The 13,174-nt window shown below is 47.0% G+C and overlaps 3 protein-coding genes across 3 annotated transcripts; 2 read left to right on the top strand and 1 right to left on the bottom strand.

The window, feature by feature from the left end:
• The first annotated feature begins 1,214 nt into the window (after positions 1 to 1,214).
• Positions 1,215 to 4,831, top strand: BJ212DRAFT_546671 (atromentin synthetase). Its single transcript, XM_041343466.1, has 6 exons — positions 1,215 to 2,002; positions 2,054 to 2,190; positions 2,243 to 2,475; positions 2,527 to 3,360; positions 3,413 to 4,167; positions 4,224 to 4,831. The coding sequence occupies exons 1-6, from the start codon at positions 1,306 to 1,308 to the stop codon at positions 4,427 to 4,429; spliced, it is 2,862 nt and encodes a 953-aa protein (XP_041198498.1). The 5' UTR covers positions 1,215 to 1,305; the 3' UTR covers positions 4,430 to 4,831.
• Positions 4,832 to 5,284: 453 nt separating this feature from the next.
• On the bottom strand, positions 5,285 to 7,401 carry BJ212DRAFT_1260854 (transmembrane amino acid transporter protein-domain-containing protein; the record flags this gene model as incomplete). Its single annotated transcript, XM_041330142.1, has 8 exons — positions 5,285 to 5,463; positions 5,520 to 5,666; positions 5,717 to 6,002; positions 6,053 to 6,197; positions 6,253 to 6,533; positions 6,585 to 6,679; positions 6,733 to 6,939; positions 6,996 to 7,401. 8 exons carry the CDS (start codon positions 7,399 to 7,401, stop codon positions 5,285 to 5,287), a joined length of 1,746 nt encoding a protein of 581 aa, XP_041198497.1.
• A 2,738-nt stretch (positions 7,402 to 10,139) lies between these two features.
• On the top strand, positions 10,140 to 10,850 carry BJ212DRAFT_1476064 (uncharacterized protein; the record flags this gene model as incomplete). Its single annotated transcript, XM_041339319.1, has 3 exons — positions 10,140 to 10,268; positions 10,319 to 10,395; positions 10,493 to 10,850. The coding sequence occupies 3 exons, from the start codon at positions 10,140 to 10,142 to the stop codon at positions 10,848 to 10,850; spliced, it is 564 nt and encodes a 187-aa protein (XP_041198496.1).
• Between the last annotated feature and the right edge of the window lie 2,324 nt (positions 10,851 to 13,174).

The raw sequence follows: 13,174 nt of genomic DNA, 5'->3' as shown, positions 1-13,174 counted from the left end.
GCGTGCGTACGTGGCTCAGCAGCACAAGAGCGGCCTTCTCCTCAACAACTCAAAGAAGTACCCCACCTCTTCCGCTACATTGCAGAGACACAGAGAGTCCTAGAGAAAAACTTTGATGTCAGACCTTCAAGTTACAATTTCCTGCTGCATGCTTAGTAACCCCTGTCCAATTCCCACGCAAAACCCGCGCACTCCACTTCAAGCTTCAGTACCAGTGCTGGCGCTGCAGTGCCAAGTCTAGTGCCTCCGCGCAAGCACACCGTCTCTAGATAGCTGACCGGACAACTATCATAGCTTCGCACACACTCCTGGAGAGGTACAATTCAATGGACATTTGTTTATACACCAAACTCGAAATCATGTACTGTCGACAATGTAAGGCAAGCCTACAGCGACAATAAAAGGGATTTTTCTAAAAAAGAGCGGGCTTCTCGTTCATGAACTGATGACCTGTATGCTTACGCCACATCATAAAATCTTCTCGAGCCACGCATCAGATGGTCAATCATATCAGGACGCCACGGAAATATTGAAGTTCAACAAGTAGTTTGGATTCCGGAACATCATGGTGAAGTTAACATTAACATCTGGAACACAGATTGGTGACGGATGGACTTCCGTCTTACATGGTCTTGGCTTGCTTGGTAAAGTAACAAAGTCGCCAAAGATGAAAGAGTTCGGAGGAGCACATTGTTGAATTACAGGAGGACAAGTCTTAGCTCCCTCCTATTGGCGCGATACCGAGGAAATTCGAATGGATGAATCTCACATCATTCCTCAAACGCGGACGTGGTGGTGTTTTCTGGCATGGAAGTCACCTTGTTTGTACGGTCAAACTTCCGTTGTCGGGAATAAGGCTGGTGACTGTAGCCATAATCACGATGTACAGTGGCCTTAGGGGTACTGCTCGTACCGAAACCAGACAACAAATCTTTGACGGTACGGTAAGTACGGGCTAGCGGAACGGTTAGCAGCACGGTATAGGCCTAATCGGGAATCATTTTATACGAGAACAGATATTACATAACCTGGGATCGATCCTCCTCCTCGAGCATCATATCACAAGTTCGTCTTTGTAGTAATCTCTAAACCAACTCTACACTATGCATATGGGCTCTCTTGAGCATCGCGCGGAAGACTCTTCCGATACACAATTGAACGTTTGCGTACGAGCAAGGCGTATGTTAGCAACACCCTCCCGTGTACATATATAAGTAATTCCAAGAAGACCGGTAAGTGCTCAGCGTCCTAGACATCTTTTCTTTGTATTACTGCTTTAGAATTTAACTTGAGATACAGCTTGGGATGGCACCCGTCGCAGTCTCTCCCACTACCGCTACCGAATTCGCTGCCACCTTTAAGACATCTGTTGTCTCTCTACAACCTAATACCCTCCACGACGTCATCGCTCAAGCTGTCGACCGTTATCCGTCGCACGAACTTGGTTTCATAACCTCCTCGGCACATGACTCCTCCATCCAGACGAAGACCTTCAGCGCGTTCAACCAATGTGTTCGCAACCTTGCACGTGCCATGCTAGAGTGGGGAAAGCCCACGGGCTCAGTCGTCGTCGTGTACCTGACGGAGCACGAAGACAATATGGCTGCTGTATGGGCGTGTCTGCTGGCTGGCTATGTGCCCTGCCTGCAACCCACGCTTAGCGCGCAACAGGCGCACAAGGAGGGCCATGTCGCCCACATCAAGAACTTGTTTGGGTCTGCTACTTGGTTGACCAGCGAGCTCGGGGCTGAGCAGATCAGCACCATTTCTGGTCTGGAGGTTCATCTGCTCTCCGAATTAAAAATATCGGCGGAGACATTTACCGTCTCAGCTGACTGGGTTGGGTACGAGGCTAAGCCAGACGACGAGGCGATCCTGTTCCTGACCTCAGGGTCTACTGGATTCTCGAAGGCGGTTGTGCACACGCACCGCACAATTCTCGCTGCATGCCATGCCAAGGGGCAAAGTTACGGCCTGACTTCCGAATCTCGAGTCTTGAACTGTAAGTCGCACGTAGTTTAAATTTCAGTCTTAAATTGATCGTGACATTCAGGGGTCGGATTTGATCATGTCGCGGGATCGTTGGAAATGCACTTCACACCTCTGTTATATGGTGCTTCGCAACTCCATGTGCACGCATCTGCTATTCTTGCTGATCCCCTTCGACTGCTCCGTCTGATCGATGAAAAGGCATGCTAAACTTCAGCTATAGCTTAATGTGTATCTTATCATTCTATCTTAGTCAGTTGAATTGGCTTTCGCCCCGAATTTCCTGCTCTCCAAGCTCACGCGTGATCTGGAGAAGCGCACTGACCTCTTCGGATGCTTCGACCTATCCTCCATCAAGCGGATTAACAGTGGGGGTGAAGCTGTTATTTCCAAGACCGCGCAAGCGTTCGCTGCCATGATGAAAAAGTTTAGCAAGAACTCCGCTTCCTTTGTGATCTCCGCTGGGTTTGGAATGACAGAAACTTGGTAAGGCTCATTAAATTGTATAGGCATATAAACTAATGGGTGTTTTTGCAGCGCCGGATGCATATACGACCCTGTGGATGTCCTCGCAACAGAACCTGCTCACGAGTTCCTTGATCTCGGGCGACCCATCAATGGTTGCGAGATGCGCATCGTTGACCCCGCAGATGGCGCCACCCTGCGCCCCGACGGAGAGAGTGGCGAGCTTCAGGTTCGCGGACCGATGGTCTTCGTACGCTACTACAACAACGCGGAGGCTACTTCCTCCAGCTTTGTTGAGGGAGGCTGGTATCGCACCGGCGATGTTGGCATCATCGAGAATGGGGTGATGCGCCTTAGCGGTCGCATCAAGGACACCGTCATTGTGCACGGTGTCTCATACGGTATCCCTGAGCTCGAGACCCACCTCCAGACCGTGGAAGGGGTCACGCATTCGTTCCTGGCTGCAGCTCCGTACCGTGCCACTGGGCAGGAGACAGAAGGATTCATCATTTTCTACTCACCGACCTTCGACCTCGATGGAGCAGATGCTTCGACAAAGCTGTTTGGTACGCACAGGGCCCTTCGGGATATCTGCGTGAAGATGATCACCCTGCCGCCTCAGGTCATCGTCCCAATCCCTGTGAACCAGATGGAGAAGACCACACTGGGTAAACTGTCTCGTGCGCGTCTGATCAGTCTGTTCAAGCAAGGCCAGCTTGGTCAGCATATCGCGCGCTCTGAGGAGCTTCTCAGCAAGGCACGAGGCGCCACGTTCGTCGCCCCGTCCACCGAGACGGAGAAGGCGCTTGCGAAGATATATGCTGGCATCTTCAACCTTGCAGAAAGCGAGATGTCGGCGAGTGACAATTTCTTCGAGATCGGTGGTACTTCCATTGATGCTATCCGGTGAGCATATCTGTTTCTGCCTTTAAACACCTTCACTGACACATAGCTCCAGGCTCAAGCGCGAAGGAGAGGAATACTTCGGCCTTCCTGACATCCCTGCCATTCAAATCCTCAAGCACCCCGTTCTCTCGAGCCTGGCGAACTACATCAACACCTTGCTCTCCAAGGGCACCCAGACTGAGGAGTACGATCCCATCGTTCCCCTCCAGCTCAGTGGAAATAAGACACCAATTTTCTTCGTTCACCCCGGTATCGGCGAGGTGCTCATTTTCGTCAATCTCGCTAAATACTTTCATAACGAGCGTCCCTTCTATGCTTTCCGTGCTCGTGGCTTTGATACTGGGCACCCCTACTTCACCTCCATGGACGAGATGGTTTCCTGTTATACCGCAGCAATCAAGAAGACACAGGAGACAGGACCATACGCCATCGCGGGCTACAGTTATGGCGGTGTTGTCGCATTTGAAGTTGCTAAGCGGCTCGAGGCCATGGGCGATGAAGTCAAGTTCGTCGGTCTCATCAACATTCCTCCTCATATTGCCCCCCGCATGACCGAGATTGATTGGACGTCTGGCATGCTCCACCTGTCGTCCTTCCTTGGTCTCGTCTCAAAGCATGATGCTGATGATCTAGCTCCTCCCCTGAGACTGCTCACGAGGCAGGAGCAACTCGAGTTTGTGTGGAAGATGTCGCCTCCTGAACGAATCATCGAGCTCCAGCTAACGCTCGAGAAGCTTGATAAGTGGGTGGACCTCGCCGGATCCCTCATCGATTGCGGACTAGATTACAACCCATCAGGCTCAGTTTGTATGTCTGTTCACTTTCTCACTTCAGAAGCGCTTGCTCATATACCAACCCCTCAGCTGCACTCGATGTTTTCTACGCTATTCCCTTTGCCGGAACCAAGATCGACTGGCTCAATAACCAGCTTAAACCATGGTCTGGCTTCAGCCGCGGCGAGGCATCATATTCTGATGTGCCTGGGGAACACCACACACTCATGGACTTGGAGCATGTCCCGCAGTTCCAGAAGATCTTCCGGAGTCGTCTCGAGGCTCGTGGGGTGTAGACGCTCTATTAAACTATACAGTGGGAGTGCATTGGTTTCGTACTTAATTTGTTATACATCTTCACGTGCCGTAGACCAGATGCGTACGTTTGGTGACACCTGAACGTTTGAGGCTGAACGTTGAACATCGAACACCTCGAGTAGTGTCCAACATAGGGCTTCGCCCCAACGGACAATAAACAAGGATTTTTTTTAAATCGAACACCCCCACTAAAATGGTGTACAGGATCTTGCCTGTTGCGCGCCACGTGCTATGAGAGGGGTATTGCTGCTGACGCAGCAGGTCTCCGACTCCCTAAATTTGTTTACTCACTCTTGTAATATTCCCTCGCACTTTTGTGTACGACTTCCAGTTTCGACCCTCGTCTTTTAGGAACCATCCGAACTTCTATCACCTTGTACATCAATATTCCATGGCCTATTGTAGTGACTAGTTCCAACCTGTTCAACTGCACCGCCTCCTAATCTAGGTTCAACTCCAGAATCTACCCCCCTTCATGGTCCTGGCATTTGTCAGTGGAACTGCATCGAGACTCAAAGGAAACCATGATGAATTGATAGGATTCGCCGGAAAGTGTATAGCAGACGAGATTAAGGTTAAGGTTAAGGTTGCAAGAGCTGGTAGTGAGAAATCAGACGAGTTTGAATCGGACAAAGACCTGGGACATTTGTTATCCCCGACTCCCACGTTAGTAGAGGAAGGGTACATTAGGTTAATGTTAAGGGTGAGCATGTCAGAATACTACATCATACCCGAATTCAGTATTGTGAGTTTATCTATGACATCCTACAGCTTTCAATTAAACTAAAACATACGTTCAAATTCATGTCATGATGTCCGAACCACTTGACTTCCTAACCACTGTTGTCCACTGGCGACCTGCAGCCAAACGATGGGGGAGGACTCGTGGAATTGAACGCAGTCACCATTGCACTGATGGCTGAGTACGCGCTCAGAACAGCACAAGACAAGCATGCAAGCACGAGAAGGAAGTTCCACACGTTGAAGAACGTGTTGTTGAGATTGGTGAAGACTAGTGGCAAGGTTAGATTTGGCGCGAAGGAACTCTTGGTAGAAGTTGGTACGTACGTGCACGTTTCCAACGCGATAAATCCCTCCATGTATCAACGCGGTGGGCATCGGGGTTGTTGACATCAAAATGTCCGTCGCCTTTTGTGGCGTCCAGTTGCATGCAGTAACCCAAAATCATAAATGGCGGGAAGGTGTATGTGAACTCTGAAAGGAGGTTAAATTGTGGTGAGAGCAACTAGAATATGAATACTCACGGAAGATGCAAACGGCAGCAACCAGCGACGAGAGTAAGCTGAATTGCGGGATGGCGGATCCAATAACGAAGGCAATGGACCAATACACTATGACAGAGAAGGCGAAGTAGTATTTGCCCCGAGCAACAGTCAACTGGGGGAAACCAAACATCTCCACTAAAACGTTGTTGTAGATGACTTTGACACCAATGTTGCCATACAATGCAGCAGCAATGAGACCAGCAGTCAAAGAAATGGCGTTTGTCGCAGTCTGTAGACCATAAGCGGAAATTCCCTGGTTGGCCGGCTGCAACAACATCCTCAATAGGATTCCAAGTCAAGAGAGAAACGACGGACGTTAATAACATATTGGCCCTGGTACGTGTAGACGAAGAGGCCGAAGAACATGTATACGATGAAGATGAAGACCTGGGAAAGTGCCATAGCCTTCCAGAAATCCATTGGACGCCGCATTTCAGCCATGAACTCGACAAAAATCATACTAAAATAATTTGTTCATCTGCACATGAATGTCTCCATGAGTTATGATGACTTACGCTCCACCGTATGAGAACACAATCTGCATGATACCATTGAGCTGGTCCTGGAAAGGCTGTAGGTTGATTGCCTGAGTCATCACGGGGCCTACGTTTTGTCCAAATGGTGTCGCAAGATAGTTAGGTGACGAGTGAGCCACAAAGGCCATTGTCATAATCAATACAATGACGTTCAGCCAGATAGAGACATTGGCGACCTTGCCAAACTTCTGAAGAGTCCGAATTTGACCTAGTATCATTCCAGCCAGGGTCCAGACAACGTTACAGACGCTGAAACATAGCTATAGAGGGCTAAGTTAGATGACAACATGCGCCAAATTATGAGAAGGTACCTTGAACTTTGCCATCTGCGAAAGACCTTGACCATTACCAAGAATAATGATCCCGACATTGATCACGAGCTGCAAACTTTGCAAGATGTTACAGACTGTAGATCTACATGATCACCGATTCTCTGCATCCGTGAGAGTGTTTACGTACCATTCCGGAACCAACGGCCATAGATGCGTTGCCCCAAGTCTCCGAAAGACTTGATGGGATACCTTTCCGAGTCCAGTTTCAAGAACATCCACCATAGGAGGAAGCCACTGTATGCAGCCATAATGCCGAAGACGAAGAAACAGGCTACACCAGGACCATATCCGACTTGTTGGAATGCCCACGGGGTAGAGTAAGGACCCAAAATATCTTGGGAAGGGTGTCATGGAACCCATCAAAATCATCAAACCTGTCAATCAGCTTACCAGTGGTGATAAGATAGAAGACGCTCCCCCACGTGGCCGTCCTAAGGGCCCCAGAAGCTGCACGGTACTCGGCTGCGGTGGATAGAGTGCCCCCCTCCTCTGAGGAAGCAGCTACATTCTTCGCATCAGAGTGGGCTGATACAACGGAACGACCGTCAGATTCCTGGGAACGATTAAATATTCTCGAGATCAGGCCACCAGAGCGGCCACCTTCAGCATCATTCTTAGCAGAGAGGGCCTCCCTGTCACGTTGAATCTTGGCGTAGTGCATGTATGTCTCGATATTGGGTGTAGTATCATCAGGAACATGGTAGTTCTCAGGGACATATGCGTCTTGCTCTTGCTTCTCTGAATGATAGACCCGAGGGTCCCTGCCGCCTTCGATAGCTGCAGGCTGGAACGCCATTGTGGTGGGAGCAAGGAAATGGGTATTCAGAGTTCGCGGTTTGATACGGTAGGTTTTATTTGCCTAAACTGTGGGTAGTGCTACATGTGCTCGATGACAGTTTGCGGTGCTATTACATACCATTACTTAGATAGTGATGGAAACACGGATATTCTGGGACATATGAGCAGGGACTTGAATCATGGAATCGCATGGTCAGTTCCTGGGACACACCTAGACCCACGCGCCTCGCCACGGAAGCCTGCATAGCCTAGGTCCAATTTACTGCAAGCGGAATGACCTAAACGGCGACGGCACCCACTGTCAGATTGTGTAGCGCCCTGTTAATATTCCAAAGTAGATTAACTCCCAACAGGGTGGGAAACACAAGTGTGGCACTGACTATTTAACGTATACGGTTCGAAGACAATGATACAGTAAGAAGATAAAACGCACCTTAGTAGATGACTAGGGTGAATGCTTTCCTGACCTCTTGACTCTTAATATGTTCCGACTCCCGTTGTTCATAGATTGTTGATAGATATAGCTGTTAGAGGTCATTGAGTTGCAAGGGTCAGAGATCCGGGTGCCAAAAAAACGAAAACTCATTGCGTCCGACTTCTGAGTCTTTGGACATTGTGGGAAAAGGCAGCGGAAGGTGTTTAGAGTCGGTGGGAGGAGTTGAGTGGCAACGGGTAGGATGATGGGAGGTCTGAAGTTAGGCACAAGGAGAAATTGCGGAGCCAGGGCTTGTGCAACCTGCAGGTAACTGCGCTACTCATGCGAGCACGAGAAAGTAGGTGCCGCATATAAATGATGGTATTTGAGCATGTAGATTGAGTAGACACGACCTAATAGTGAAACACCAAATGTGTGCACCTCTGGAGTCTCAATCTATTGTGGAGTTATGACGACTATAACTTCGTTACGCATCCCAGGGTCCCCAATGAATCGAAGTTGTTTGTGACATGGTACATCACCAAAAGTCCCAAATCTGGATATGGCAAGCGCTTGCCATATCATGTCACAACACCGGGGAACAGACACCCTTGGCACTTTTTAGTGCTTCGCACAGTCTGTCAGACCTGGTTTTAGGGTAGGACATAACACATCTCTGAGACAACCCTCTCCTAGGAGGGTCTCCCTCAAACCCTCCAGAGTCACCAGAGTATCCTCATAGACCTCATTGACAGAGTCTCCCTTAAATCCTCTGGAGTACCCTCATAGGCCTCATCAAAGGGTTGGCTCTGGTTGTCCATGGCATGTGCTTAGTGCTGCTGGAGTCTGGTTCAGAACTTCAGTTCAAACCTGAACCCTTCCAGACTGGACTGTCAGTTCAGTCTGACGTTTGACATACTCTCAGGACTGAACACATTATTATGTCCAGTGTTTGGCTGATACTGTAGAGATATGCACTTAGGTTTGGCCCTATTGAGGTGTGACCAAATGAACATTAGGTTCAAAGGTTCATGGGGGGTGTGACGTGTGACACACTGTGCTTAGGTTTGATGACCAACATTAGGCAGACACATTCCTTCATATACATATGCAGCACTAAGTGTGCTGATCCTTGCACTCAACCTGGAAGTGCTCACTCTACAGCTTCATCTCTAATAATGACCAAGAATGTATCCTACAGCTGGATGTTTGGTCAGTACACAAGTCTGTGCAGTTTTGCACTTGGCTTGATCAGCAGTACCCATGGATCAAGTACCACTTTGTTCCTGGTGGTTGCACTGGAATTGCCCAGCTGTGTGATGTTGGCATCCAGCGCCCATTCAAGCTTGCTGTCAAGCAGTCTCAACATGCCAATATTGTTGAGGAGTCATTGTCATTACTGAAGAAAGATAAAGCTGCATATGTCATCTGACTGGACACAACATTACCCACTCTCCATGATAGATCTTTATGCTGGCTCATGAATGGTTACCATGCTATTAACAAGCCCAACATAGTCAAACAAGTATGTCACTTGCATTGTCCTCATTTTTCTTGCTGATGTTGAAACATTTAGTCATTCTTTCAGTGCAAGGCTGGCACAGCATTTAACCTCTCTTTTGTGAGCCTCACCAGTGGTGAGGCTCTTCATGCACTGCATGACATGCAGAAAAATGACACCACAACTTGGGATCGCATCAAAACAGCTCAATATAAAACTCCCAAGGCTGATGAGGAAGAAGAGCTGCCTTTCACACATGCAGCAGATGTTGAGCTCAATCCTAGTGATGTTTCCATGGATATTGTTCTGCAGCATATCACATCAGGTGAATCATCTGTCCCTCATGGCTATAACACTGATGAATCGGGTAATCTGCTGGTAGACAACAAGTTGGAGAGCTATGAGCAAGTGGTACTGCCAGTGGATGACACAGAGCTTCAATCTACAGTGAATGGGTCTAAGGAGGTTGAGGCTGGGGGTTGTGGCAAGCACAGATGCATTGCAAACACTCAGTACAAGGACTTTTTGCTGCACTAGATGTTTTTTTTTTCATGTTTTTACTGTATGTCACAGTTTAGGTTTGACAGCCTCAAATTTGGTGTGACCATCATGCAAAATAGGTTCAATTTGCTAGGTGTGTGACAGTGTGATGAACTTAGGTGCATATCTCTACAGTACCTGAAAATTCCAAACCTGTTCAAACCCATCCAAACATGTTCAAACCATTCCTGCTTCTGTATATGATCCACTCGACATCCTCAGGCTTAGTACTATCCATCTATGCTAATATTTTCTCTGATCTTCTGGCAATGAACTCAATATGGCCATTGTCAGTCCTGGGAACATTGATCTTGGAATGATCAAGAACAGCTCTCTCTTTAGGACCAAAACACTCAATGCATTTCTATTAGCAACATCTGACTTCCTCAGTAATCTACTTGATGTTTCAGTAAGTTCACTGTTCATCATTATTCAGATTATAATATAATTTATGTCCAGAACCTATCTTCAGGATGCTCTTTCAGGTACTTCAAGCTTCAACATCAATCAACTATTGCAGTAATTACATCGCAACAGTATGTTTAAGGTGTGTCACATTTTTCTAATCTCTTACCACAAATTTTGGTATAAATGATCTACTACAGGTACAATATTCACTCTTCTGGCTGCAAGAATGGCATGTGCACTTGGATCTGATGGCAAACTAAAAGATGCTAGTGCAATTGATTGGTACAATGACCCAGATGATGACTTCCCCATTCCTACTCCATCTCCACCTTCTGCATCCAATGGCACACTGACTGCTTTTGTGTCTTTTTGCTCAGGTCGAGCTCTTAAACCAACAGAGAAAATCCATGAAGCTGCCAACACAGCTCTAGCCAAACAATTGGCTCCAGTGCCTCCTCAAGGGCAGCCTGCACTCAAGCAAGTGCAAACTGGCTCCTGTCTTGTCCATTACCATGATAATAATGACAATGATATTTACTATGATAATGTCCCCTCTAATGTACTCTGTCATCCTAGCACTTGATCCCAACTATAAGATCACATATGTGAAGAGTAAATGGGAGTGTCATGACTTTGATACAGGTATGAAATGCTTGGAAAATGTTGTAAGTCTATGTCTGTCTTATGTTCAATTGCAAGTGTGTTAATTTCACAGTCTGACAAATATTATCATCATACTTCAAGTTCTTCACCTGATGCAGAGCAGGCTGTTCTTGCTCCTTCCTTACTCACTCATCAAGGGTCATATTATGGAAAGCAGGATGGCTGTGCTTGTTTTTTCATGTCACACATCCCTATTAGGCAGTAGGATTTTGAACACCCGATGGATGTCAAGTATTGGTAATCCCTGACTCTATGAAGTAGGGAGGGTTCTGTCAGATCAAAGTGTCCAGGCACACAGTATTTTTGTATGCATGTGAATCATTTCCTATTCCATTTGAGTGTGTTAAAGGTTCAACAGCTCTGCTAGGCTGCAGAGTAGAAGAAAGAAAGAGGACTCTACCTCTGGGGTGAGAGAAAAGTCTACTGACTCTCTAAATGTTGGTCAAAGTGTGCCAGGCGATATGTTCAACCCTTAAGGGAAGCAAGGAAAGCAAATCCACGAAGTGACACCAGGTCAACTCTGGTGAAGTGCACTGGGAGCATGCATGCTGGAATATGGAGCATGTAGGAGCATGAAGCATGGGAATAAGGTGCACATAGTGCATGAATGTATATGAAACTGGTGAAAGGCATGAGGATGTGAACTGATGCTGCTGAGAGGAGACTGATGATAATAGACTGTTGCTGAGGGCTAGGGTGACAACTGAAGCATGCTGACTGAAGATGATAAATTCTCACTCTAGAGACTAACTGACATGATGGTGGTTGTTTATTATGGTGGTGGTGGTTGCTGTATGAAAACTTTTTAGGCAACAGGTAAGCTGTGCCTAGGTGTGCTCCCAGGGCTCAGAAGTGAATAGGGAGTGCTCTATGTATGTAAATGAGGTAAGAAAAGGGTCCATGATGAAATAATGTATTGTACAATGCTAGAAATGGTCTGATAATGAAAATAAATGGAAATAGATGTACTAGGGGACTGGTTGGACAATGGATGGATGTGCTGAGATGCTGCATGACAAAGGGTGACTGAGCATGGGAAGAGTGTGCTAAGTGCATGCGCGGGAATGCATTGCATAGTGCAGGAATGTGTCACACCACTGGAGCATTTCATGGGAAAGTCATAGGGAGTGAGTCGTGTGCTATACCAATCATCATGAGTCATAATATGTGCAATATATGCCTGGAGGGATCTCATTCTCTACATCTCCTGGGTACTTTAAATACTGAGTGTCCCCACTCAGAGCATGTCTGGTGAGAATCTCAAGCAGCGTCACTGATAATGGTATGTGGTGATCGATGAGTATGATATGTATATGCTTGGATGGTAGTGCGACAAGGCACAAGAAATGTGTGATGTGTGCGAGCATGGGAAAGCATGTCACATAGTGTGAGGATGTGTCACATATGGCAGATTGTGTGAAGTGACTCTGATGCATGGAATTGTGATATGAGCTCTAGACTATGGTAGTGATGGTTGTGCAAGGGGTATTCGGCTAATGAGATGACTGTGATGGTGTGGAATGTGTGCAGATATGTCACGTGAGGCGTGGGAAAGTTGCATATGAAATGTGCGAACTGTGAGACTGCAAGACTGCAAGGAAGCATGAGGGGCTGATTGTGCGATGAGGTCTGGGTCCAATGCAAGTGTGCAGGTATAAGGCAATGGCAAGTGGTCCGAAAGTGATCCAATCCATGTCCAAACCAGGTCCCACTAGGAGATCTAACTATTAGGGATTGAATGGCATGAGTAAAACTATAAGCAAAAATACAAAAAGCTTGAAAAGAGAGAGCAAACTGTGCAGATGTTCAAGTCTGACTTGTCTCCTTCATTCTTCTGTCAACATCTATACCTTCCTATGCATCGCAGAAGCATGAGACTGTGGTGCAGGAATGGTGCATGCATGCAGTGCGTTCTAAGGTAAATAAGGTGCATGGTGCCACTTCATGTGTTCGAAAAGAAAGAATATCCTACTGAGCTAGGTGGGCACAATCTATGGTCTTTGTTTTTCTTCTTTTCTTCTAGTGGTTTTCCTATAAGTGTATATATCAGCACATTATTAGTCCTTTGGACAACATTATGATGAGTAAAAATGAAAAGTGAAAAATGCTGGACAAAACCCAGGGTAAAATGAAATATATCCTATGAAGAATGGCAGTATAAGGTATTGTGAATTGATGGAGTGTGAAAAGCAGGTGGTGCAGAAGGTGATAAATGTGCGAGGTGATGTAAAAGGCCACTAAGAA

This window comes from Suillus subaureus (assembly GCF_016647635.1).
Source record: "Suillus subaureus strain MN1 chromosome Unknown BJ212scaffold_3, whole genome shotgun sequence".
NCBI classification, from domain to species: domain Eukaryota; kingdom Fungi; phylum Basidiomycota; class Agaricomycetes; order Boletales; family Suillaceae; genus Suillus; species Suillus subaureus.
The sequence above is the reverse complement of the archived record's forward strand: the minus strand, read 5'-3'. Positions and strand labels throughout refer to the sequence as shown.